This window comes from Daphnia pulicaria, chromosome 6 (assembly GCF_021234035.1).
Source record: "Daphnia pulicaria isolate SC F1-1A chromosome 6, SC_F0-13Bv2, whole genome shotgun sequence".
Lineage (NCBI taxonomy): Eukaryota > Metazoa > Arthropoda > Branchiopoda > Diplostraca > Daphniidae > Daphnia > Daphnia pulicaria.
Window position 1 is genome coordinate 2,140,848 of NC_060918.1, and position 26,080 is coordinate 2,166,927.

The window sequence follows — 26,080 nt, forward strand, 5'->3', positions numbered from 1 at the left end:
TCTCTATCCTTGGGGCTGGAACAATCCGACATCCATTGGTATTCGTTCATAATTTAATTGTGTCGATCAACAAGCTTCTGTCGGAGTAAAGTCTCGTCCTATTGAACTCTTGAAAGCCGCTGCGAATACGGTTGGAGGCACTCTCGTCATTCTTCCCAAGCTCTTTTAGGATTCCTTCCGAGTCTATTGTACTACTACTGGTGACGATGGTCGTTATGTCACGTGAACTTGCGATTCGATCCACGATATACTGTGTTGGAAGAAAAAAGAAATAACTTTTGGTGTGTGTGTGTGTGTGAAAGTGTAGAGTGTGTCCTGGAAATAATTCCTGCCTGTTATTATTGTGTGTGCTCCGGTTGACATCATGGCAGCACAGAGATCCAGTCTGGGTAATAATGACGTGCCACCGGTGGTTCCCGGCCGAAGTCGTTCACCGTCCTACATCCGGAGCATTTCCGCTTCTCAATTGCCGACCGCCACCATGTCCTCACCAAACAACAACAACAACAACAATAAACCGCCACCCGTTCCCAGGAATTCACTCATCAGGAGCAAAAGTGCTCAACTCTACCAACAACAACAGGTAATAACTTAACAACAATTCTTCAAATGAATTTATCAAAATGAATTCAGCGAAATTTTGATTGATATTGTAATTCATTCAAGGCTAGTCAAGTAATGACGCCGTTACCTCATCCCCCAATTCAAGTGAAAAACAACCACCACCACCACCACCCACTCAACGATCCTGTTGCAGCAGCTGGAGGCCATCACCACAACAACAACAACAACACGAAAGATTTGCCGGAATCAATTCCGGCTGAACCCGTTTTGATGTCCAAAAGTTTTTCGTTCGAGTCGCCCAATGGCGTCAGACGCAAAATTCCCGTCACGCCCGTCCTCTCCACCGGCCCGAAAAAATCCAGCCAACATCACGACACTCTACACTATCGGTTTTCATCTATTTCAATTAAATTTTATAATTAATTATCGTAGTGATTTATTGAATTGAATTGAAAATATTAGACATGGAACTCTGGTTTTTCCGTCCGACTCGGTTGGCCAGCCAAACAAATCCATCGACTCTATTCCGGTCCAGTTGAATTCGCCCAGTCAAAGTCCGTCAGAGGCTGTGATGAGTCCAGCAGCAGGGACAGCAGGGCCAGTCATCCACCACTACCAGTTCAGCCATCCAGCAGCAATTTTCAATCAATTCGTCGTGTCGCTGGTCGATCACAGCCTCTTGAAATTGTGCCAGGACGGTGACGTCGTGGCTCTGTCACGATACCTCGCCCTCCATCACGAAAAAGTTCCAGCCAGGAGCCTCAACGCCGTCGATGCCACTGGAAAAGTAAATAAAACATTTATAAAATAATCAACGTAACAGATTGTGCTGGCTAATTGAGAATTAATTTTATTTTACCAAATCAGTCGAGTTTGTTACACGCGGCCATGACGGGAAATGTTCCCATTGCCCGTCTGCTCGTCAAATTACCCGGACTGGACGTGAATTTGGCGGACAACGAAGGCAACACGGCTCTTCACCTGGCCGCCCAAGCAGGTATAACGAAATCTAATCAAGCGCTTTCAATTTGTAATTGGTTAGACATTCACGAGATGTCGTGCAGGTCACGCCGATATCGTCAGTCTACTCACGTTGTCTCCCAATCTGACCATCGACATCCGCAACAACGCCGGCCTAACCGTAAATCATTTCTTTTTTTAAATTTCAATTAAATTAAATTAACTGGGAAATTATATTCCAACAGGCTTTGATGAAAGCTTCGCTTCAGGGGCGTGTCCGGTGTACTCGGCTGCTGCTATTGGCCGGCGCTTCGCCCGTCCTGAGAGATTTCGGCCGGGGATTGTGTTCGGTCGAATGGGCCCGGTTGACGGGCCGCAGCAAATGCGTCGAAATCATCGACAAGTACATGGACAAGATGCAACTCAATCCGGGACTGGGATTAAAATCCTTCCATCACGGCGGCGGAGTGGTGGCCTCATCCGAGCCCAGTCTCCAGCAATTCTCCAAACGATCCTCCCTCGTTCTCCTTCCCTCTTCCAAGACCAAAGATTCTTGGGTTAGAGACATTTATTCTAATGAAATCTATACTCGTTTAAATTAAATGAATTTCAAATTCAAATCCAGGTGAAGAATACTTTGAAAAAAGCTATTCGCATCGTCAGCGGAGGATCGGATCCGCCCAGCAATAAAGGATCGACTTTCAGCGTCGCATCTCAATTGACTGGCAGCGGAGTGATGAGCGCCAGTGTCTTACTGCCCGGCGATCCTTCCAGGAGATCCTCGATGCCCGTTTTACCGACCAGTTCTGGTGGAGGAGGAGCTTCTGGAATTGTTGCCGAACTTTTTGATCGCCACCGATCGCAATATCACCAGGGTCGATCATCATCGCATCAGCATTCGAATTTCGCGGTCCCGCGGATTCAAGTTTCCTATTGGAGCAACACGGCGGGTGGCAACATCCCCCCACCGCCTTCGGGCACTCCAAAGGTCATCCCGCCCGAAATGCGACCGAGCCACAGTCGGCAACGGTCAAGAAGTTCCATTCGATCTTGAATCTTTTTAAAAATGTAACGTAAATGGTAAAGAACTGAAAAGAAAAAAAGATGATAATTGTTATATAAAAAATAATGAGAGCTATTTAAAATAAAATTGAAAGAATCAAAAAAATTTTTTAAAAATAATAATCTAAAAGAATGTTTGTGAATAAATGTTATGTACGTGTCCTAATATTCCGATGTGGCACTGTCGCTGCCCACCAAATGACGAACAGGACGATACAGGATGAAATAGATAAGCGATAAAAATCCAGAAGTGCGAGCCTCAATGTGGGTGCGTCTCTTACTGCAGTCAAAAGTAGGTCACTGTCCCGAAATTTCATCATCACGAGCTTTGGTTTCTCTTTAATTGTTTGTCTTCACGTTATTTTTCTTCCCAGTTGTTATTTGTCCCCATTGTCAAACGGGTCTTTCAGAAATTGCTATCGGAGCAACAGTTTAAACGGTGGCATTTGGCTAAACGGAATTCTGTGCTGACGTGTATTTCTTAAATCTTTCATCTAAAACGGAGGTACCGTAGGTCTTTTATAATAACTTAATAAATTCGTCTATATAGCAGCCCTTTAAACAGTCTCAGATTTCGCTGATTTTATGGAGCCCCCATTGCGTCATAATGAAGAGGATCTTCTCTTCAAAGGAAAGAACATCCATTGTAGAAATGAGCCACTTTATAACAAAGGGCGGGGCGATTCATTGGTGTACCGCGGGTATTTTAAAAAGACGAAGGATTTAAAAGAAGAAATCGTAGTGAGGAAGATGAAGAAAACAGATTGTTGCGATCAATGGGAAGACATCTTCATCAAACATACTCGAGAGAAGGATCCCATCAAACACGATAATGTCCTCAAAATTATTAGCTACGAAGATATGGATGAATGGAGGTGATTATTTTTTAAGTGATTTCACGTTTTCTATGGCCTACAGCTTATTTTATACGTGCAGATATTTTGCTCTGGAACGTTACGACGCTACACTGGAGCAGTTTTGCAAAGGTTATTATGAAGGACCATTGCCATCTGACGCCCAAGTTCTTTGCCAAATCGCCGAAGGGCTTTTGTATCTTCACGGAGAGCAGTGTACACACGGAAATTTGACGCCTCGAACAATTCTAATCGCTTCCTCACAACCTTTGCGGATGATGATCAAATTATCCGAGTTTGGGTTGAACAAATTCGGTGACCGTTTTGATGACAGTCAAGTGGAGTCAAACGACCAAGATGGAAACTCATTTCATAGAGCGGCAAAAAGATTGAAATACACCGAGGAACAGGGGGAACAACAAGATATTTGCCTAAGAAAATATTGGAGATTAGATGGAACCACCGACAGTAACCAGCAGACCCCTACACCTAATCAAGATATATTTTCAGCAGGCTGCCTCTGTTTTTATTTTCTCAAACGGGGTGTGCATCCCTTTGGTGAAGACCCGTCGTCAATCTTGGAAAACATTAAAAAACAAAATCCTGTCAACTTATTAAAAAGTAATTCTTTCGTTTATAATATTAATGAAAACAAATAGATTAATGTCCATTTCTCAGCTCTGCAACAAGAAAAAGGCGTATGGGCGGAATTCGCCTACGAGCCCATAAAAAACATGATTGGAAATCCACCGACCGACGGTAAAAGTTGGTTACTGATTGCCAAAACCTGTTTTATGAAGGCCCTTCCTCGTAAGTTTGTTGAAGAAAGAATTTTTTAAAATTTGACCCTAATTTATCGCGTTATTGTAAATGTATTGTTCAGTGCGATTTCAAGAAAAAAAGGAAAACGAACTCGGCAGGGGGGCGTTTGGGGTCGTGTACAAAGGAACGTTCGAAGGAAATGCCGTTGCAGTTAAAGTTACAGTAAAGGTGCATTTAAATGATAAAGGAAAAGAAGTGCAGAAACGGGAAATGGAGGAACATCTCCGGTTGGTCCACGAAAATGTCCTGAAACTTTTGCACGTCGATGACTCACGGGATAAAACGTAACGTAATGGAATTTAATTCATTTCTATTTGAAACATTCGTTGACTTTTCAATTTTCTTTGCAGCTGCCTTGTGCTCGAATTATGTGCCGGGACACTGAAAGATTATTGCGAGAAGAAATACAACGGACCGGAATTACCGCCAGATGGCCTAGTCTTGTATCAAATCGCCAATGGATTGCACTACATCCACTCACGAAATTTAGTTCATCGCGACGTCAAACCGGACAACATTCTCATCTCAATGACGACACCCGTCCAAATGAAATTGTCCGATTTTGGATTTGTCAAAAAAACAAGTCCTCGAGGGACATTTGAGCAGAGTGGATTGAAAGGAACTGAAAAGTGGATGGCGCCCGAAATTTTGGAGCTTATGGAAAACATGGAAGAGTCAAGTCGTGACAGCTCGTCTGACTCTGAGGAACTTCCGCACGGAAAAATCCAACGCGACACATTCGCTGCCGGCTGCGTCTTTTTCTACTTCCTGACCCGCGGTAAACATCCGTTTGGCAATTCTTATCAAATTCCAGTGAACATCTTAGATAACAATCCAATAGAGCTCAATAAACACAATGAAAGTAAGCATTTTACTTGCATTATGGTATTTACTAGAGAGCTGTTCAACATTTTTCTGATCATAGATTTGCAAGGCGATGATCGTGCTCTATACGAACTGATCGGAACAATGATAAAGCCGAAAGAGGAAAGAATCTCAATGTCTGAGGTCATCAAACAATTGACGACGAATTTTACTTCATCCCGTAAATCAAAATTATCTCTGATATTTTAAATCAGTACTATTTTGTTATATTATTTTTGTTGTTTTATTTAATAACAGGTCAGTTCGAGAGAGTTGTGCGATTAGTGCGGAGGAGATACGGAATTTTCGTCTCCCGTTTCCACCCGAAAGAACCAGTTCTCGCCTGCTGCATTATAGATGAAATTATTTTATTTTCTGCCGAGAATTCGTCCATTCCCTTTTCTAATTGGAAAGAGGACGAAAAAAAGTTTAAAATTGGACATGTAAAAGAAATTAGGATGCTAGAATGGAATGTAATAAGTTAATTGTGAAGAGATTGAATCATTAAGTTGCAATAAATGTTTGATTTTTCTCATAATTTATTATTTAATTGTTTGTTTAGGTGGACGGAACTCAATTGGCTGCAGTTTCCAATGGAGATAAAGTTATCGTGTGGGGTTATCCAAGTGGCGAAATTCTCTTTCAAAAGAAATTAGACAAAAATATGGATCGAATCGAGTGGAATCCCTTCAGGCCAAACGTATTCGCTGCTTTACATACGGGAACCGTAAGTTGTTTCTTTATTTCTAATTTGTTTCCATGGTTTTTTACGTGTCAGGGAAACGTCATGTGATCCCCTCTTTTTGCGAAATATTTGACTATAACTTCATGTTCAACCTGTTAAGTTGACGCTAATAGAATCATAACATTTGTAATTTTATTTTCTGGCTTCGTACATGATTTCACCTCTTAGTGAAATCCGAGGTGAAATCATTTTTGATTAGCGCCGATTGGCGCAATCTGGGAGCCTTCACGTACTACATCACGCAATTTGGCAATTTTTTCTACCCCTCCCCCTTGGTCATTGCACGTCACAAAATGCTAAACCCCCACCCCCACCCTTTTTCGTGTCAGATAAATCTAAGCTTTTGTAACAAAACACCAATTTTGCTCTAGAGGGCGTGGCGATGGCCGAGTGACGTCATATTTAGGCCTCCTCCCATGTCACATTTTTGTTACCCTTCCCCCCTCCTCCCCCGAAGCGTGACGTATTGAAGGCTCCCTCTTCTCATCTTCCGTTCTCTTAAAATGGCCGCGTCTCTTATCCCAATTTTAACTTTTTCTTCTTTCTAGTTTCAATCTGGAAAAGTTTTCTTATTCAATTCCTACCCTGTCGAACCACGGTCATTTCATTTCTGCACAATCGAAGGAGAGAAACAGATCGTGAGTGTCCATTGGATCTCTGAGAATCGAGTCGCTCTCCGCTTATTTGAAGGCGGGAGAATTGAAATTTGGGAAATTGACGAATCGACGACTTCCGCCCAACTCGTTAAACGATTCCAGCATGAAAGCGAGACCGTGAGTTTCGTTTACCCATTAACATGTCATTGCACATTCTCGATAATCTATTCTCTGTTATTTCATTAAGGATACGATATTAGACATGGCATGGGACGAAAGGACGAAATGTTTGGCCGCTTGTTCTGGCGACGGATGGATTTTGGTAAATTGTCGTTGTTCTTTTGAATGGGCGTGTCATGTTGAACTTGTCGTGTTTCAAATAGATTTGGTCAATGGACAGCGACCAACCCATTCACTGCACAAAGGTCGATGGCTATTGTTTCAGTTTGGCTTGGCGTCCAAACGGGAAACCAACGGACGACGAGGGAGTGGACGCGGTCAGGAAATCGGTCGATAATTTCATTTTGGCTTGGTGAGTTTATCAACGGACGGGTTGCCGCAGGTCTGCACGCACTTTTCCATATTATTATTATATTATTATTTGAGTTAAGCAACGGATTGGAATCGTGAAAAAATGGATTTTCTGGATTGATTCTGGATTGACAAATTTGCGTCAACATTTTGATATTTTTCTCAATGAATGTCTTTTTCTAACGCAAGAAAATGAACATAACATGAACATAGGAGAGCATGAAAGCAATAAGCTAGCTAGCACTTTCGTGCGCGAGTTTATTTTAGTTTATTTTTTTAAATCTTTGCTCAATTAAGTTGCGTAAGCGGATCCCTTGGATTGAAGGAATCAAAAAGGGATTTCCTTTTTCCCACGGCAGGAAATATGGACAAGGAGGAAGGGAAGCAATTTCGAATTTTTCATTTCATTTTCATTATACAGTGTACTTGGCAACGAGGGGAGGGAGGGGAGGGAGGGGAGGATTGTCATTTGGACTCCGCTGAAAAATGAAAAGACAAGAATTCTCCGTCAACATTCAGGTGATGTAGATTCGCTGTCGTTTTCACCCGACGGGCGGTTTCTCGCATCAGCGGACGAGGATGGGAAATTGATCATTTGGTCAACTGAGGTAAACAAGAAAACGGAACCGATTAAGATGGTATTGGGTTGTAATACAATATTGAATATATTCAACGTTGTTTCAGAATTGGGAACCCGTTTAAATCGAGGAAGGAAATATAAGATTGGGCGATCGTTATTGCTCGTGGTTGATGTCTTCGTCTACGGATGTCCCTGACTACAAATTGGCATTCATCTCATGGCATCCCAACAAGGTAACAACGGATAACAAAATTCGTTTTCTTAAAGGCACGTAACAACCATGCCCCTCCTCCCCCTCCCCGTAGCATATTTCTATTTTTATAATGTACTTTCAGTTCATTCTTCTTTCATATCCACATGTTTATATTATTAGGTTGATGTCGTAGAATATACGCCGTCGGCCAGAATGAAAAGCCAAGCAAAGATTAAAGATCTCCAAGAGGATTGACGGGATTGACGAAGGAATAAGAAACATTCGCAGCGGATGGACAACCAGATTCACCCGCTGTAACATGTAATTGAGTGAATGCAACAAGTCGAGTGAAGTCAGCCAATTTCATATAATGAGACGAACGGGCCAGTTTCTTCATTAAATTATGAAAAAAAAACAACTTTGCTGAAATAAAATTATACACTGGAGATGAACATAGTGCCAACTTGCGACACAACAAAAATGCATCCAGCGGAGATTCATTTTCGTGAAATACCCCCAACATTGGGGTATTTGCAACATTTCAAAGGTTCAAAGAAGTAAATTTTACATTCTTTCGTTACGGCTATTTAAAATATATTAACTTGTTCAACCCGTTCAACCAGACAACCACTAAAAATATTTAGTATTTATCTCGTCTTTGTTTTATTATCTCTATTTTAATTATTTTAGATTCAGCTGGTGCTGATTTCTAAACGACGAAATAAAATCTTGTGTGGCTATTTCGAATGCAATTTGAAATGAAACACGAACGCGCCAGCAACTGTCAATTTCCTATACATTGAATGGAAAATGGCGCAAACGATACAAACGAGATGACGAGGGGGGAACAAAATGCAAAGGAATTTAAATTAATTAATGGTTAATGGGTAATTATGGTTAATTGGTCTCGTTAATATTTTTACTATGATTTTACTGACCATGAGAAGGGGCGACACAGAAATATCGTAATCGAACAAAAGATAAACCAAATGGGAAATTTGGTTTTTTGACAACCGTTAAAAATCGTGTGGGGACACTAAATGAGGCGAACGATAATGGTAATTAACTTATTGAATCATAAAAGAAGACATTTCTATTTCTGGGGGGTGGGATAAAAGGGAGAGACATTGAAATATTGGAAAAATGCATAGTCGGGCAACAATCGAAAGAGAAGAAGAAGTTTTTGAAGGGACGACGGCACCTAAAAATCGTGAAATGTTTGTTAAACTTTGAGTCTCTGCACGCAACTGAAATAATCTCAACTGGGACGAGGGGCGGGCGAAAAATATAAATGATAAAATCAATCAGTTTTTGTCAATAAAAAAGGGACGGGAATGGCAGGTTCAACAGTTAATTATGTATAATATATCAATAATTAGCTAACAGATCTATCCGAGTATTTCTCACTCATTTTCCACATCAGCTCCTCCTGTCAAAAGTCTAAAAATTGTCTCGTCTGTTCTTAATTGGGGGAAATGCCTAATAAAATCGAAATGAATTTAATAAGAGAAGAGAAAAGACGGTCGTCAGACGACCCAGGACACGGGGACCCACTGGATTGGGTGACAAGTTTGCGGGCGACGACCAGCAGCTGCTCAAAGGCCGTCGACAGGTCGCCGTTGACGATGACGTCGTCGAAAAGGTGGCCGTAATGGAGTTCGATCCGCTGGCCGCTGCGGATCATTTCGGCCAGCTCGTCGTCGGTGAATCCGCGCGACCAATTCTCGTTTAATGTCGAACGGGCGTAGGCGGCCGAACGCGTTTCACGCAAAACGGCAAAGCCCGGCGGTTTGATGTAGACGACGTGCGGCTTAAACTCGTCCGTCCTCGACGTTTTCAGCGCCTGTTTATGAGCCAAATAATATATAGAATTAAAAGACAATTAACTAAAATTTAAAATATTAAGGACCTGATGGTGAGGATTGAGAATTCAAGTGTAACCCAGTTCGATAATTTCCTTGATACTCCGATTGGCCGTCCCGTACAAATTGCCCTTGTACTCGCCGAATTGTAGCAATTGCCGTCCTCGAGGAAGTCCTCGCTGAAGAGTTGGGCAGCGACTTCAACGCTGAGTGTCTTGAAGAACGGACTTACCGCTTTGGTTGCTGCATCTCCAAGACCCTCAAGTAATTCTAAATTGGCTGTTACATTACATCACTGACACTCATTTTATATGATTGTGTTCAACTTGATAGGGACCCCGAAGATTTGGCTGATCCCCAGAACAAATTGTCTGCCCACCAAGTTCTCGACGTCCAGTGGAGCTGGGAGAACATCAAAAGTGTCCGTAATACGATGGTCTCTTCCATCACGATCAAGTAATTAATTTAATTAACCTTTATAATTGAATGTAATGCTAAGCTTTCAACCCCTTTAATAAAAGGTTCTTCGAGGAGACTCCCCGCATCCAGAAATACTTCGCCAAGTTTGGTAAAGTCGCCCTGGTCGCTGACCGTCTGGACACCATAATCTCGACCATGGACAACAAACTGTAACTTCTAGGCAACATCGACTACATGCGTTACACCCACGCTGCTCGTAGCATTCCCCGTAGTGCTCGGGAGGTGAGACACGTCTATTTGATTTTTATTTACCAGCGAAGCTTACTCTGCTTGCTTTCTTATTTCAGGACTTTGGCCGTCTTCTGCTGAAGTCGTTGGCTGCCAGCGGTGTCTTGTCTGATGACATGGATTCCTAGAAGGGCGCTTTGGGCGTCTACGGAATTGCCCCCAAGAATTAAATTAAGACCCATGTTTACGGATCCGCATTCAAGCAATAACACGGCAGGGAAAACACTTTCCGCCCGTTTCATATCCTGATGTTCTTTTCTTTTTCTTTCTGTTTTTAAAATACAACTACTTAAACAATCGTAAGTTGGTTGCTGGATTCGCGGCTAGAAACTGGGTGTGCATTCGAGTGATTTCGGCAACAAACAAATGTAGTACTAGATAAAACTGCTCGGATTAGTGTTGTTACTATTAATGAACTAAGAATAAGAATTATACATAATAACATATTCTATCGCCGTAAAAAAAAGAGTGAACTACCTAGATGTTGGCAGCAATTGTAGATTGACTCAAATTGGTGTATAAAAATCTATGAGTGAAAACACAAAATCACATGCGGTAATCAAATGAGTCGCTTTCTTCCTCTTGTTGTAAAATGTGTTGAGGTCTGGGTTCATCCATGGGCACTCCAACTATTTCATTCAAAATCGACTCGACATCACAAAGACGGACCCTGTCGCCAGGTACGGGTTTAATCATCGACTTGATTAATGCTTCGAAATGCATTTGGACGTCAGGTAATTCTGAATAAAATAAAATTACAAAAAATTACAAATCTATTTCCAACTAAAATGTACAAGTGAATTTACTGTCCCAGTTGACTCCATTAGCTTCACGGCCATCATTATCTTCATTTGGTTGAACAAGGCTGACAATATTTGCTCGAATACGAATTGAATTAGAACCAAATAAATGAAAACCTTTCGAAAGGAAAAAGAAGAAGACTAAGCCTGCGGAAAATGTGTCGCTAGCGATCGAGCCCCGTTTATCCGGATTGTCAACCAACATTTCCGGCGCCTTGTAGCATACACTTCCGTCACTTCGGCTAATTGAATGTGATCCTCTATCGTTAACTGGCTTGCTCAGCCTAAAACCAGCCAATTTGATTACAACAGGCAAAGATGAGGAAATAAGAATGTTTTTCGGATGGATGTTCCGGTGGGCTAGACCCATGAAGTGAACGTATCGGAGACCACGAATTATGTCCAACAGAACAGTGGCATCGGATGGCATGGGTGGTAGGCCTACTGGTAGTTTTCGATTAAAATCCTGGCAATACTGGTGGAGTGATGTGGTGCACAATTCCATGGCAAAACACCTACATTGTTGAATAAACATTAATACTTGTCTATACATTTTAACACTTGTTCAGCATTCCTCCGATAGCAATAATTAAAACTCTTTTAATACCTGAAAGGGTGTTCATCTTTAACAGCAAACAATTTGACAACATTTGGATGACTAAGTTGTATTAAGGCACTTTCTTCTCTCACAAAACTGACTTGTCGGTGTGGCCTTTGAGACTGCTCTGGTGAATCAAGGTAATGGAACCTTTGGAATTCATCCTGGCTGAGTATTGTTTCTACACAAATTCGTTTGACAGCAATTGGAATTCCATCGTAGGTGCCGTGAAAAACCTTGCTGAATTGCCCATCACTTATACACCGTAGTTCATTTATCACTATCTCCTTTGCCATTATTTTTAAAAAATCATCCACCTGTTGAACGAGACAAGTATCACTATACGAAACTAAAACTCTTTCCAATGATGAATTTTAACACATACAAAATAAGATAAAATTCATTTAAACTTGCTAGTTGCTACAGAAGATTATGAGGACAGAGGCGCTACTGCTAAAAAGTGCAAGATACTCGGGCTAGAGGGCTAGATGCTATTATTGCCGAAGGCAATATATTAGTTTCTTTCTCCGTCACTAGGTGCGAGAAGACGTCTTTTCAGAGTTTGGTTGCCATCGTTACGATACTTAGTCTGCACTCTGCAGCCCAGCGGGCAGCGGGCAGCGGCCCAGGCCAGCACTGGGCCAGCCATAACATTTGAATAGTGAACGTTCGCAAAGAGAAAACTAAAAATGTCTGTAATAGTGTTGTAGGTTGCAAAACAGTGTTGTGAACAACAAACAGTGTGCAAGCAGCAAGCCGTTTAGAAAATCAAAATCCCATGAAAAAAAAAAGATTTTTCTTTCTCTAAACAAATTTTTTCTTTCCTTAAATACTTTTTTTTATGTTGTTTGACGTTTATTCATGATGATACCATTTGACAACTAAAAACACTAAATTAAGTGCAGATGTATTTAAAGCAACTCGAGTCCATCTTACCTAGTGGGACCCATCAGAGTAAAAGTGCTCAACTCTATCAACAACAACAACAGGTAACACAACAACAATTCTTCAATAAATTTATCAAATGTTTTGATTGATGTGTAATTGATTCAAGGCTAGCCAAGTAATGATGCTGTTACCTCCCCCATTTCAAGTGAAAAACAACCACCACCACCACCCACTCAACGATCCTGTTGGAACAGCTGGAGGCCATCATCACAACAACAACAACAACATGAAAGATTTGCCTGAATTAATTCCGGCTGAACCCGTTTTGATGTCCAAAAGTTTTTCGTATGAGTCGCCCAATGGCGTCAGACGCAAAATTCTAATAAATTTGATGGAATAAATGTTACGTATGGGTGTCCTATAATGTTCTGATGTGGCACCGCTGCTGCCTGTCGCTGTCCACCAAATGACGAAACAGGCCAACCAAAAGAGGAAAGCAATAAAAATCCCGAAGCGTAAGCGTGTGAGGGCAGTGTGAGGGTCTCTTGCTGCAGTCAAAAGTAGGTCTCAGTCCCGAAATTTCATCATCACGAGCTTTGGTTTCTCTTTAATTGTTTGTCTTCACGTTATTTCTTCCCAGTTGTTATTTGTCCCCATTGTCAAACGGGTTTTTCAGAAATTGTTAACGTAGCAACAGTTGAAAACGGTTTAATTTTGCTTAACGGAATTCTTTGCTGACGTGTATTTTTTAGATTTTTCATCTAAAACGGAGGTACCGTAGGTCTATTATAATAATCTAATCAATTCGTCTATAATAAATAGTCTCAGATTTCGCTGATTTTATGGAGCCCCCATTGCGTCATAAGGAAGAGGATCTTCTCTTCAAAGGGAAGAACATCCATTGTAGAAATGAGCCACTTTATAACAAAGGGCGGGGCGATCCATTCTTGGATCCTTTGGTGTACCGCGGGTATTTCAAAAGGGCGGAGGATTCAAAAGAAGAAATTGTGGTGAGGAAGATTAAGGTAACAGATTGTTGCGAACAATGGAAAGATATCTTCAACAACCATACTCGAGAGGATCCCATCAAACACGAAAATGTCCTCAAAATTATTAGCTACGAAGATATGGATGAATGGAGGTGATTATTTTTTAAGTGATTTCACGTTTTCTATGGCCTACAGCTTATTTTATACGTGCAGATATTTTGCTCTGGAACGTTACGACGCTACATTGGAGCAGTTTTGCAAAGGCTTTTACAAGGGGCCAATGCCATCTGATGCCCAAGTTCTTTGCCAAATCGCCGAAGGGCTTTTGTATCTTCACGGAGAGCAGTGTACACACGGAAATTTGACGCCCCGAACAATTCTAATCGCTTCCGCACATCCGGTGCGGATGATGATCAAATTATCCGAGTTTGGGTTGAGTAAATTCGGCGACCGTTTTGATGACAGTCAAGCGGAGTCAAACGACCAAGATGGAAACTCATTTCCTAGAGCGGCAAAAAGATTGAAATACACCGAGGAACTGGGGAAAGAACAAGATATTTGCCAAAGGAAATATTGGATATTAGATGGAACCACCGACAGTAACCAGCAGACCCCTATACCGATAGATTATAATCAAGATATATTTGCAGCAGGCTGCCTCTGTTTTTATTTTCTCAACCGGGGTGTGCATCCCTTTGGTGACGACGCGTCGTCAATCTTGGAAAACATTAAAAAGCGAAATCCTGTCAACTTATTACAAAGTAATTCTTTCGTCTAATCTTAATAAAAACAAATAGATTTTACTGTTAATGTCCATTTCTCAGCCAAACAACAAGAAAAGGGCATATGGGAATTTGCCTACGAGCCCATAAAAAACATGATTGGAAATCCACCGACCGACGGTAAAAGTTGGTTACTGATTGCCAAAACCTGTTTTATGAAGGCCCTTCCTCGTAAGTTTGTTGCAGAAAGAACTTTTTTTAAAATTTGACCCTAACTTATCGCGTTATTGTGAATGTATTGTGCAGTGCGATTTGAAGAAAAAAGGAGAACGAACTCGGCAAGGGGGCGTTTGGAATCGTGTACAAAGGAACATACGAAGGAAATGCCGTTGCAGTTAAAGTTACAGTAAAGGTGCATTTAGATGATAAAGGAAAAGAAGAGCAGAAACGGGAAATGGAGGAACATCTCCGGTTGAACCACGAAAATGTCCTGAAACTTTTGCACATCGATGACTCACGGGATAAAACGTAACTTAGTGGAATTAAATTCATTTCTATTTGAAACATTCATTGACTTTTCAATTTTCTTTGCAGATGCCTTGTGCTCGAATTATGTGCCGGGACACTGAAAGATTATTGCGAGAAGAAATACAACGGACCGGAATTACCGCCAGATGGCCTAGTCTTGTATCAAATCGCCAATGGATTGCACTACATCCACTCACGAAATTTAGTTCATCGCGACGTCAAACCGGACAACATTCTCATCTCATTGACGACCCCCGTCCAAATGAAATTGTCCGATTTCGGATATGTCAAGAAAATAAGTCCTCAGGGGACATTTACTCAGAGTGGATTGAAAGGAACCCTAAAGTGGATGGCGCCCGAAATTTTGGAGCTTATGGACGACAATATCACTGAATATCCGCACGGAACAATCCAAAGCGACACATTCGCTGCCGGCTGCGTCTTTTCCTACTTCCTGACCCGCGGTAAACACCCGTTCGGCAATTCTAATCCAATTATTATGATGAACATCTTAAATAACAAACCAATAGAGCTCAATAAACACAATCAAAGTGAGTATTTCATTTGTATTTGCATTATGGTATTACTAAGAGCTGTTCAACATTTTTCTGATCATAGATTTGCAAGGCGATGATCGTGTCATATACGAATTGATTGGAAAAATGATAAAGCCGAAAGAACAAAGAATCTCTTTGCCCGAGATTATCGAACAATTGACGACAAAGTTAACTGCATCACGTATTAATCCAATTTTTCTCTGATATTTTAAATCAGTCTTCTATTTTCTAACTTTGCATATAATAAAAGGTCAGTTCAAAAGAGTTGATCGATTAGTGCCAGCAGTGGGTGAGAGATACGAATATATCGTCTCCCGTTTCCACCCGAAGAAATTAGTTCTCGCCTGCGGCATTCAAGATGAAATTATTTTCTTTTCTGCCGAGAATTCGTCCATTCCTTTTTCTAATTGGAAAGAGGACGAAAAAAAGTTTCAAATTGGACATGTCAAAGAAATTAGGAAGATTGAATGGAATGTAATAATTTAATTGTGAAGAGATTGAATCATTAAGTTGCAATAAATGTTTGATTCCTCTCATAATTAATTATTTAATTGTTTGTTTAGGTGGACGGAACTCAATTGGCTGCAGTTTCCCGCGAAGATGACGTTATCGTGTGCTGGAGTTATCCAAGTGGCGAAATTCTCTTTCAAAAGAAATTAGACAAATATATAGATTTGAATCGAATCGAGTGGAATCCCTTCAGGCCAAACGTATTCGCTGCTTTTGAGAGAGTAAGTTGTTTCTTTATTTCTAATTTGTTTCCACTGTTTTCTACGTGTCAGTGACACGTACATGTAATCCCCTCTTTCTGCGAAATATTCGATCAATAACTTCAAGTCCAACCTGTTAAGTTGACGCTATTATTAGAATCATAACATTTGTAATTTTATCTTATGGCTTCGTACATGATTTCACCTCTTAGTGAAATCATTTTTGATTGGCGCAATCTGGGAGCCTTCACGTACTACATCACGCAATTTGGCGATTTTTTATACCCCCTCCCCCTTGGTCATTGCACGTCACAAAATGCTAAACCCCCACCCCCACCCTTTTTCGTGTCAGATAAATCTAAGCTTTTGTAACAAAAAACCAATTTTGCTCTAGAGGGCGTGGTGATGGCCGAGTGACGTCATATTTAGGCCTCCTCCGTCCTCCCATGTCACATTTTTGTTACCCTTCCCCCCCCCCCCCCGAAGCGTGACGTATTAATGTGAACGCTCCCTCTCCTCATCTTCCGTTCTCTTAAAATGGCCGCGTCTTTTTCCCAATTTTAACTTTTTCTTCTTTTTAGTCCGGACCTGGAAAAGTTTTCTTGTTCAATTCCTGCCCTATCGACCAACGGTCATTTCATTTCTACACAATCGAACGAGAGCAAGAGATCTGGAGTTTCCAGTGGATCTCTGCGAATCGAGTCGCTCTCGGCTTACGTAGAGGCAGGGGAATTGAAATTTGGGAAATTGACGAATCGACGACTTCCGCCCAACTCGTTAAACGATTCCAGCATGAAAGCGAGACCGTGAGTTTCGTTTACCCATTAACATGTCATTGCACATTCTCGATAATCTATTCTCTGTTATTTCATTAAGGATACGATATTAGACATGGCATGGGACGAAAGGACGAAATGTTTGGCCGCTTGTTCATCCACCAAATGCATGACGGTAAATTGTCGTTGTTCTTTTGAATGGGCGTGTCATGTTGAACTTGTCGTGTTTCGAATAGATTTGGTCAATGGACAGCGACCAACCCATTCACGACACAGAGGTCGATGACAATGACAATTGTATGAGTTTGGTTTGGCGTCGAAACGGGAAACCAACGGACGACGAGGGAGTGGACGCGGCCAGGGAATCGGCCGACAATTTCATTTTGGCTTGGTGAGTTTATCAACGGACGGGTTGCCGCAGGTCTGCACGCACTTTTCCATATTATTATATTATTATTTGAGTTAAGCAACGGATTGGAATCGTAAAAAAATGGATTTTCTGGATTGATTCTGGATTTACAAATTTGCGTCCACATTTTGTTATTTTTCTCAATGAATGTCTTTTTCTCACGCAAGAAAAATGAACATACATGAACATGAACAAGAGCATGGAAGCAAGCAAGCTAGCACTTTCGTGCGCGAGTTTATTTTAGTTTATTTTTTTTAAATCTTTGCTCAATTAAGTTGCGTATGCGGATCCCTTGGGATTGAAGGAATCAAGAAGGGATTTCCTTTTCCCCGCGGCAGGAAATATGGACAAGGAGGAAGGGAAGCAATTTCGCATTTTTCATTTCATTTTCATTATTATACAGTGGATTGGCCGAGGGGAGTATTGTCATTTGGACTCCGCTGGCAAAGGAAAAGACAAGAATTCTCATTCAACATTTAAATGCAGATTCGCTGCCGTTTTCACCCGACGGGCGGTTTCTCGCATCAATGGACGAGGATGAGAAATTGATCATCTGGTCAACTGAGGTAAACAAGAAAACGGAACCGATTAAGATGGTGTGGTATTGGGTTGTAATACAATATTGAATATATTCAACGTTGTTTCAGAATTGGGAACCCGTTTAAATCGAGGAAGGAAATATAAGATTGTGCGATCGTTTCTCGTGGTTGATGTCTTCGTCTACGGATGTCCCTGACTACAAATTGGAATTCGACTCATACGATGGCAACAAGGTATCAACGGATAACAATATTCGTTTTCTTAGAGGCACATTATAACAACCATGCCCCTCCGCCCTCCCCCCCCCCCCCGTAGCATATTTCTATTTTTATAATGTACTTTCATTTCATTCTTATGTCATAACCACATATTTATATTATTAGGTTCATGTCGTAGAATACGCCGTCGGCCAGAATGAAAAGCCAAGCAAAGATTAAAGATCTCCAAGAGGATTGACGAAGGAATAAGAAACATTCGCGGCGGATGGACAACCAGATTCACCCGCTGTAACATGTTGTTGAGTGAATATGTGACAAGTCGAGTGAAGTCAGCCAATTTCATGTAATTTCATGTAATGAGACAAATGGGCCAGTTTCTTCATGAAATTATGAAAAGAAAAAACAACTTTGTTGAAATAAAATTACACTGGTGATGAACATATTGCCAATTTGCGACACAACAAAAATCCATCCAGCGGAGATTCATTTTCGTGAAATAACCCCAACATTGGGGGTATTTGCAACATTTCAAAGATTCGAAGAAGTAAATTTTTCATTCTTTCGTTACGGCTATTTATATATTAACTTGTTCAACCTATTCAACCAGACAACCACCAAAAATATTTAGTATGTCGTCTTTGTTTGATTATCTTTATTTTAATTATTTTATAGATTTACCTGGTACTGATTTCTAAATGACAAAATAAAATCTTGTGTGGCTATTCCAAATGGTATTTGAAATGAAACACGAACGCTCCGGCAACTGACAATTTCCTATACATTGAATGGAAATTGGCGCAAATGATACAAACGAAATTGACGAGGGGGAACAAAATGCAGAGGAATTTTTGGGTTAATTTTGTCTCGTTAATATTTTTACTGGGATTTTACTGACCATGAGAGGGGCGACACACAAATATCGTAATAGAACAAAAGGAAAAACCAACTTTGGTTTTTTGACAACCGTGAAAATCGTGTGGGGACCCTAGATGTGGCGATAATGGCGATGATGGCGAACGATAATGGTAATTAAATTATTGATTCATAAAAGAAGAGATTTCTATTTCTGGGGTGGGTGGGATAAAAGGATAAGACATTGAAATATTGGGAAAAATGCATAGTCGGGCAACTATCGAAAGAGAAGAAGAAGATTTCTTGAATAGACGACGGCGACTAGAAATCGTGAAATGTTTGTTATACTTTGAGTCTCTGCACGCAACTGAAATCATCTCAACTGGGACGAGGGGCGGGCGAAAAATATAAATGATAAAATCAATCAGTTTTTGTCAATAAAAAAGGGACGGGAATGGCAGATTCAACAGTTGTTATGTACAATATATCAATAATTAGCTAACAGATCTATCCCAGTATTTCTCACTCATTTTCCTCACCAGCTCCTCCTGTCAAAAGTCTAAAAATTATCTCGTCTGTTCTTAATTGGGGGAAATGCCTAATCAAATCGAAATGAATTAAAAAGAGAAGAGAAAAGAGACGGTCGTCAGACGACCCAGGACACGGGGACCCACTGGGATTGGGTGTCGAGTTTGCGGGCGACGACCAGCAGCTGCTCAAAGGCCGTCGACAGGTCGCCGATGACGATGACGTCGTCGAAAAGGTGGCCGTAGTGGAGTTCGATCCGCTGGCCGCTGCGGATCATTTCGGCCAGCTCGTCGTCGGTGAATCCGCGCGACGAATTCTTGTCGAACGGGCGTAGGCGGCCGAATGCGTTTCACGCAAACGGCAAAGCCCGGCGGTTTGATGTAGACGACGTGCGGCTTAAACTCGCCCGTCCTCAACGTTTTCAGCGCCTGTTTGTGAGCCAAATGTTATAGAATTAAAAGACAATTAACTAAAATTTAAAATTTAAGAACCTGATGGTGAGGATTGATGATGCAAGTGTAACCCAATTCGATAATTTCCTTGATACTCCGATTGGCCGTCCCGTACAAATTGCCCTTGTACTCGCCGAATTCGACAAAGAGTCCGTCGTCAATGTCGCGCTCCATCTGCTGTTGGTCGAGGAAATGATCATAGACTCCGTCCGCTTCGCCCGGTTTCGGCAACCGCGAAGTATCTACAGTATGTCACAAATGTCAAACAAAAGTTGAGCCAGAGTGTCGACGCGACTATTTTTCGACAGCGAAATGTTTTGGTCTTCTTCTCACATGGAATTGTTGTGCGGAATTTGTCGGGGTCGAGGGCGATGAGGCGCCGTTTCAGTTCGTTGTGGCCGACACTGGGGGACCGATGAGGACGATGGGCCGGGGAACGGCCGGGTACGGCATCAGACGGGCCACTTCCTCGTAAGTGACAATCTCTTGCCGGTCGAAATCTTCGTTCTCTGCCAGAGCGTACATGACTTTTTGAGTGGGACTGCTCCTTTCACTTTTCAAGGAGCACATCGAGCGGGCCGGACTGCAACCCTTTTCTTTTTCATTTCATTTTTGGTTAAAGGTCAAAACAGGGTATGGAAGCAGCAGCCAAATAACCGAAATAAACACACGGACAAAAGAATAGACGGATCATAAGCAAAAGGAATGAGAATCAAATAGAATCAATCAAGCGTCAACATCAGCCAACCTGCAAACCGAAATCAAACAAACAGAGTCTGTATAACGTCTAAATCTCTGGTTAAACAAGGAGATTTATCGATTTTCTTGGATCCCAAACATCAAAGGTATTGATTTCTATTGGATGAGAAGAGCAAAGGGGGAGCGAGCCGACATCAATAAAACTGTTATGATGGCAAACGTAAAAAGAGAAAAAGAGGTCGGTCGAATTCAATAATCAAACAACTGGCTGGTCCTTCTTTTATGGGTGGGTCTACAACTATTCAAATGGTCGAAATGGCACACAAAAAGTTTGGCAAACGGTTACAATCCTCTTAATTATTTCGTGCACCAGGCCAAATCTTTTTTATAAGACTTTTGTCCTTTTTAATTAAAAAAAAAATCGATAACCATCGCGATGAAAAGAGACTAACCTCGCTGATCGGCGTTATCAGCCGAGTGGGCCCGTTCGTAAGCGATGCGTTTCTCTTGCAACATTCGACTGGGAATTAATCCCGCACGCATCTGTTTATCGCCTTCATGTCTCACCTGCCACCTATTAAACCAATGATTTATTTCGTTAATTGTCTATAATAAAACAAAGTAAAAGTTTTTACCAGTTTAAGGATCGTCCTGACTAACGATATGAATAATATCTCCTCTTCGGAAATCCAGTCCGGCTTCCTTGCACGGCTTAACGGAAGTATAATACAGACAAAGACAAAAAAAAATGATTGTGCAACAACCACGAGGCGGCAATTCAAAGCCACAAAGATAATATAATTGATTTATTCGATGCCGAAACTTACAATGTATCGATCGAGGGCAGCTGTGAAATCAAAAAGCGCTCGAACTCGTTCGAGGTTCTCCCTCGACGGCCTTTGACTTTCGCTCGGGATTAATTTCAATGTGATGGTTCCTTCGGCGTTTTGCTGCCAAAAAGACAATCGGAAGGAATTGAAAAGTTATCGAAAACGCACGAGCCAAAAAGTGATGGGGATCGATCGATAACTTACGACGACCTCGTCGCCGGGATGAATTAATCCGGACCGATCGGCAGCACCGCCATTGCATCACACGAGCGATGACAATCTTCTCCGTCAGGAAGAGTACTGCTCCCGAATGGACAGCGATTTGCGATAAATCTCAGAATTTTCGTGACTCTGGGAATCTTCAATGCGTTCCAAACCACCAAACTCTTCGATGTGCAGAGAAACTTTCTACAATTCGTCCATTTTCCCGGCTGCGTCCAAAATATAGCCAAGCCGTCCAACACGACCAAGACAGTCTAGAGATAGTGTGTTCCTTGGCCTCCAGCAAAGTGCACAGTTTGGAGTGATAGCACCCAAACTGGCACAACAAAGCAATCTGCTCGACATTGACACCTGAAATTAATAAGAAAAATAGTTATTTAGTTAAGAATCAATAAGACACTAGCAAAAATAAAATAAATTACCCAAAATGATGTTGGTGATGGCCCAAGAGCTCTAATTCCTTTTGGCATTTGAAGTCGCCTTTGCCCACCACGTCCGCCAACAAATGAATATAATGTTGTTGGTGCTGAGAGCTTGGATCTGGATGGCATTGCAGGCATTGTTAGAAACGGTCCAGGCAGTCTCCTTGACGATTTTCATCTGGGAATGAAGAAGCAACTTGGCCAGCATACACGGGCAGGCACCAGCAGCCAGGGCGGAATCAGTTTGAATATCACTGCCTGTAACGATATTGATTAGGTTTACACCAAAGCTGCCGGCAAACTGTCATCCAGCTTCTTCCCGTCATCACTGCTCATATTCTTGTCATCTTTGACGTTGACGCCTTGACGTTGACGGGCATCGTCGTGGCCAAAAAGGCAAAAAACTGATGCAAATAAACAAAACAATCACTGACGCCATCTAGCGACCAAAGATCAAACTGCATGCCACCTAGCGACAAATGCGAATAAAATCAAAGATTGGGCGAGGTTGCTGGTGGCATGCTGCTTAGCTGGGAGGAGGAGATTGTCCAGCTGAGATGGTTCCAGAAAATTTTCTCGAGCATTGGCGTCCAATACACTGAATACAGTCACGACCCCTTCACTCGAGTGATTATTTTCCAATTTTCGTGATGGAGAATCTGCAGCAAACGGCCGAACAGGTTCGCGTAAATATGGGTGTTATCCGTCAGGCCATCTGTTCAGCTCTCGGCCGCCATCCGGTAAAAATCGACTGGTAGTGGCCGATGTAGGCATGTAGCCAAAAACGGACGAAGCCACCTTCCAATTTAGCCGCTCCCTCTCCCGGATTTTTGGGGATAGGTTTAGAGGGTTAGGTCGGAGATATTCGACGGAACCAAACAAATGACTGGCGACTCACTTTGTCCGTGCGTGTAGAGACTATCGTAGTATTGAGATCACGTTTTAAGATCGCTCAATTCCGGCAGGAGTCATTTCAGGGGATAGGTGAAATCCGCTGAAAGGTGCGAAGGGTTTTTCCGTCTGCCAAAGAAAATTCCAATTTTATTTCATCTGGAATTCCGGATAGATAACTGAAACTTGCCGCGTTGTTTGTGTTGCCCACCAAGAGGACAACCAGGCATTCCATGACCAAAAATAACTCAATTCCTTTTCGCGATCCGGCTCGTCTTTAACAACGGCACAGCAGGCTGCCTTGCCCAATGCCCCAAACAAATTAGAAATGAAGCCTTCACACAATTCCAATGGCAATGCGTCAATTCACCTGAGCAAAACACCCCCCATCAGAAAAGTGTAGCCTAAAAGGTGTCTCGTCGGCCGAATTTCTCAACAGGCGGAATGACGGTGGCAAACATCTCCACCACTTGCAGAGGAAAGAGAAAAGCAGAACAACGTGAAATCTGTATACTCCTTTGAAGAAGAGCTGACCTGAATGAATCCTGAAATTCATGAATGTCGCATTAAAGGATTGCGCTATAGTTCGGACAGGAAAAGACACTATACTTACCACTGGGTTCAGCAGTTTAAGCCTTTTTTCAGAATAAGCATTAAGAAATATAATTAATAACATTATGTAATTGAATTAAATTAGAGTGAAGATGTAGAGAAATAACAGGAAATAGATTTACCAATGGTTCATTGCTTGAAAGGTCAAATGCCAACACCAAGAAAACAAACTGCGGTACCAAATGGAATCCTCGTAACAAGAAAATAAACTTTTTATTATTCTTTTTTTCTTCTCAATGTCATTAAAAAAAAAAAAATAAGCAAATGGCTTTCAAATTTGTTGTGGCCGTTTCGTCGATTTTTGATTATTTCTATCGATAGCTTAGCCTGCTGGCTAATTAGAATATTACTATTAGTCGTCACTTCGTCAGTCGTCTGCTTCATTTCGTTTCACCAGTTTCGAAATAAAATATGTGTCGTCTCAGCTGTCAGCTCTGGTCTCGTTCTCTTTATGGAATCGTTTAATACACCCTCCATGCTGTTTAGCAGGTAATTAAAACTAAGAATGAATATAGAATGATAATCGGAGCTTAAATTGAAGAGAAATCTGTTCCAAAGTGTGTGAAATGTTAAGACTAGCATTTATCAAGTAAACCCCCTGTCAATGCATGGCACATGGCAGTTTGTATGCATTATGTAACTTTTTCCTTTGTGCAAAAATTCACAGATTTCAGGCTTGAGCCAACCACTAGGTAGGCCAGTTTTTCTTTTGCTGGACCTACACCAGCAGCAATCTCATCATCATTGCTTGGGTAATTTGTGTTAGTACTTTTATTACTATCAGTTAGATTATTTTTCATAACCATTTTTTGATTTTTTACTTAGATTTACAGCATCAAGTTTGACAGCAGCATTTCCCTTTTCTCTAATAAATGTCCTCATGTACACCCATGTGAGGTGTGGGTGTATTCACGAGGACCCCCTTTTAGTTTTTCCTATCCCGACTGGTGGACGATTCTGCGGAAGGAGCACCTGTGGATGCCTGGCCGTATTTCCTGGGCTTCAATAAAAGGTAGGAAACATTTATCTATATTCTTCCTTTTTGACTATTTGATTGGGTTAATTCGTGACATATTCTATATGATTATTCTTGAGCTAGATTGACAGGAACTTTTTTCTCTTGCCACTTTTGTCGACCCAGTTAGGGTTTATTTTGAAATAACTCGTTTTTAGAACGACTCCAGATCATGCTTGTTTTGTACCTGACATTTTTTGTGTAAGAGACTACACAGCGCGTGCATCTTGTCTCTTACGGGAACGAATGTATAAAATATGAGGCGTGACTCAACAATGTAAATGTTTATTAGTATAGTCTGAAAATACAATTGATAGGAAAGATAACTAATGAAGAGGAAGAATAATGAGAGAGGCGACAGTACCTTTACTCGGATGTAGTTGAATAAGTCGCACAACACAACACTTGTTAAAAGAGAGTTTAACTGGACCGATGATCGGAAACACCCGGTCGGTCTAACTACGAAAAGGATCTGCCGTGTGGAGAGAAGAATATCGCACCCTTTTATATGAGAAGAGTGGGGTTGCGACATAGTATAAGGAAAACGATAGCAAAAGGTATCCCATAGAAAACCCACCCCCGAGTGAGTTGACAGTTCTGTCAACTCACTTAATTGAGGTTTAAAGAGTATTTAAATGGGGTAAAAGGGGCTTGAAATATGCGTGGAGGACGCGTAATTTATGCATGGAGATGCAATCTAAGAAGGGTAAAGAACCGCGGCGTCGACAGCAAGGGAGAAGGGGTTGCACCGGAAGTTGTACAGGTGTGATGCGTCATCATAGCCGTAGGCCAAATGACGCACACGCCGTTCTATTACATGGCTCCGGGGCCCCTTTGATTACGTCCCGTAATCTACTAAATTGGTTGATTGATGGTAGAAGATCTTGAAGTGTCGCCGCTGATGAAGAATCAAAATTTCTTTTCACGGCGTCGACGATGAACTGGAACACGGGACGAATTGACGCGCGGTGAAGCTTGCAGAAAATGTCGAAAAGGAGCGTGAAAATCAAGAAATAACGCAGGAAGGCGATGAGAAAGGCAAAAACAATATGAACTGGTGATGAGACAGCTGATGCACAAGAACTTGCTATTTTTTTTGCTTCGGTCTGATGTCCGATGGTTGATGAACTAACCATTTTTTTTTTCAATTTTACCATACGTTTCGTTATTGCTCTCTCGTCAAGTTCCTTGCATTGCCTAGCAGGTCGATGGGTCGTTAGCTGATAAGGCCTCGTCTTAGGTTTGACTGATACATTTTCTTTTGATGCTATTTTTGAAAGTTATTCGCTTAGAATAATGTAATAATCATAAAAAAACTTAAATTTGTTACTTATACAACGTTGAACACTAGAAAACCGTCGCTCCCAAATTTGAACAATTCTATAATTGACGACTCAAAACAACTTTTCCTAATATAACGCCGTTTCAATGTCACTAAACTTTTATTAGTATTCCTCCCATGCACATGACCAAATCCTATT

General features: G+C 41.5%; 5 protein-coding genes, 1 long non-coding RNA gene and 1 pseudogene across 12 annotated transcripts in view; 5 read left to right on the forward strand and 2 right to left on the reverse strand.

The window, feature by feature from the left end:
• The window catches only part of LOC124343710, a 46,238-nt gene that overhangs the window by 9,515 nt on the left and 10,643 nt on the right, over nt 1-26,080 (forward strand). The gene's annotated exons all lie outside the window — the stretch shown is intronic.
• Nucleotides 269-2,585, forward strand: LOC124343635. Its single transcript, XM_046797040.1, has 7 exons — nt 269-583; nt 667-953; nt 1,027-1,351; nt 1,432-1,561; nt 1,629-1,705; nt 1,770-2,081; nt 2,150-2,585. The coding sequence occupies exons 1-7, from the start codon at nt 365-367 to the stop codon at nt 2,576-2,578; spliced, it is 1,779 nt and encodes a 592-aa protein (XP_046652996.1). The 5' UTR covers nt 269-364; the 3' UTR covers nt 2,579-2,585.
• On the forward strand, nt 2,794-18,318 carry LOC124343595. 2 transcript variants are annotated; one of them, XM_046796976.1, is made up of 14 exons: nt 2,794-3,461; nt 3,523-4,061; nt 4,119-4,250; nt 4,324-4,546; nt 14,933-15,417; nt 15,485-15,604; nt 15,674-15,897; nt 15,987-16,154; nt 16,715-16,939; nt 17,010-17,084; nt 17,146-17,300; nt 17,722-17,884; nt 17,966-18,091; nt 18,242-18,318. In XM_046796976.1, the coding sequence occupies exons 1-13, from the start codon at nt 3,172-3,174 to the stop codon at nt 17,981-17,983; spliced, it is 2,817 nt and encodes a 938-aa protein (XP_046652932.1). In that variant the 5' UTR covers nt 2,794-3,171; the 3' UTR covers nt 17,984-18,091; nt 18,242-18,318. The 2 variants fall into 2 exon arrangements, with proteins under 2 accessions (XP_046652932.1, XP_046652933.1); XM_046796977.1 differs by lacking the exons at nt 14,933-15,417; nt 15,485-15,604; nt 15,674-15,897; ... (5 more) ...; nt 17,966-18,091; nt 18,242-18,318 and adding exons at nt 4,613-5,124; nt 5,188-5,307; nt 5,385-5,599; ... (4 more) ...; nt 7,683-7,811; nt 7,952-8,205 and having other exon boundaries at nt 2,797-3,461.
• Nucleotides 9,625-10,640, forward strand: LOC124343896. The gene is made up of 4 exons (XR_006919420.1): nt 9,625-9,897; nt 9,967-10,089; nt 10,155-10,335; nt 10,425-10,640. It is a non-coding gene; the product is annotated as an uncharacterized LOC124343896 (long non-coding RNA).
• LOC124343718 (serine/threonine-protein kinase/endoribonuclease IRE1-like) lies at nt 10,771-12,186 on the reverse strand. 2 transcript variants are annotated; one of them, XM_046797171.1, is made up of 4 exons: nt 12,125-12,186; nt 11,749-12,056; nt 11,148-11,656; nt 10,771-11,081 (listed from the first exon to the last, which is right to left on the reverse strand). In XM_046797171.1, the coding sequence occupies exons 2-4, from the start codon at nt 12,033-12,035 to the stop codon at nt 10,888-10,890; spliced, it is 990 nt and encodes a 329-aa protein (XP_046653127.1). In that variant the 5' UTR covers nt 12,036-12,056; nt 12,125-12,186; the 3' UTR covers nt 10,771-10,887. The 2 variants fall into 2 exon arrangements, with proteins under 2 accessions (XP_046653127.1, XP_046653126.1); XM_046797170.1 differs by having other exon boundaries at nt 11,749-12,182.
• On the forward strand, nt 12,329-14,768 carry LOC124343701 (serine/threonine-protein kinase/endoribonuclease IRE1-like). 3 transcript variants are annotated; one of them, XM_046797143.1, is made up of 6 exons: nt 12,329-12,728; nt 12,794-13,399; nt 13,456-13,768; nt 13,830-14,377; nt 14,441-14,569; nt 14,645-14,768. In XM_046797143.1, exons 3-6 carry the CDS (start codon nt 13,470-13,472, stop codon nt 14,746-14,748), a joined length of 1,080 nt encoding a protein of 359 aa, XP_046653099.1. In that variant the 5' UTR covers nt 12,329-12,728; nt 12,794-13,399; nt 13,456-13,469; the 3' UTR covers nt 14,749-14,768. The 3 variants fall into 3 exon arrangements, with proteins under 3 accessions (XP_046653099.1, XP_046653100.1, XP_046653098.1); XM_046797144.1 differs by having other exon boundaries at nt 12,794-13,187; nt 13,450-13,768; XM_046797142.1 differs by having other exon boundaries at nt 12,794-13,768.
• On the reverse strand, nt 18,837-22,561 carry LOC124343746 (annotated as a pseudogene).

What these genes read in the sequence shown, in the direction of transcription:
- LOC124343635 (XM_046797040.1), top strand. Translation starts at nt 365, where the DNA reads ATGGCAGCACAGAGATCCAGTCTGGGTAATAATGACGTGCCACCGGTG. An exon ending in CCGTCGATGCCACTGGAAAA is followed by an intron (nt 1,352 to 1,431) that starts GTAAATAAAACA and finishes TTACCAAATCAG; the next exon opens with TCGAGTTTGTTACACGCGGC. An exon ending in GCAACAACGCCGGCCTAACC is followed by an intron (nt 1,706 to 1,769) that starts GTAAATCATTTC and finishes ATATTCCAACAG; the next exon opens with GCTTTGATGAAAGCTTCGCT.
- LOC124343595 (XM_046796976.1), top strand. Translation starts at nt 3,172, where the DNA reads ATGGAGCCCCCATTGCGTCATAATGAAGAGGATCTTCTCTTCAAAGGA. An exon ending in TCCTGTCAACTTATTAAAAA is followed by an intron (nt 4,062 to 4,118) that starts GTAATTCTTTCG and finishes TCCATTTCTCAG; the next exon opens with CTCTGCAACAAGAAAAAGGC. An exon ending in GACAATTTCATTTTGGCTTG is followed by an intron (nt 17,301 to 17,721) that starts GTGAGTTTATCA and finishes ATTATTATACAG; the next exon opens with TGGATTGGCCGAGGGGAGTA.
- LOC124343718 (XM_046797171.1), bottom strand. Translation starts at nt 12,035, where the DNA reads ATGGCAAAGGAGATAGTGATAAATGAACTACGGTGTATAAGTGATGGG. An exon ending in AAAGATGAACACCCTTTCAG is followed by an intron (nt 11,657 to 11,748) that starts GTATTAAAAGAG and finishes TCAACAATGTAG; the next exon opens with GTGTTTTGCCATGGAATTGT. An exon ending in TAATGGAGTCAACTGGGACA is followed by an intron (nt 11,082 to 11,147) that starts GTAAATTCACTT and finishes TATTTTATTCAG; the next exon opens with AATTACCTGACGTCCAAATG.
- LOC124343701 (XM_046797142.1), top strand. Translation starts at nt 13,470, where the DNA reads ATGGAGCCCCCATTGCGTCATAAGGAAGAGGATCTTCTCTTCAAAGGG. An exon ending in GAAGATATGGATGAATGGAG is followed by an intron (nt 13,769 to 13,829) that starts GTGATTATTTTT and finishes TTATACGTGCAG; the next exon opens with ATATTTTGCTCTGGAACGTT. An exon ending in TTTTATGAAGGCCCTTCCTC is followed by an intron (nt 14,570 to 14,644) that starts GTAAGTTTGTTG and finishes TGTATTGTGCAG; the next exon opens with TGCGATTTGAAGAAAAAAGG.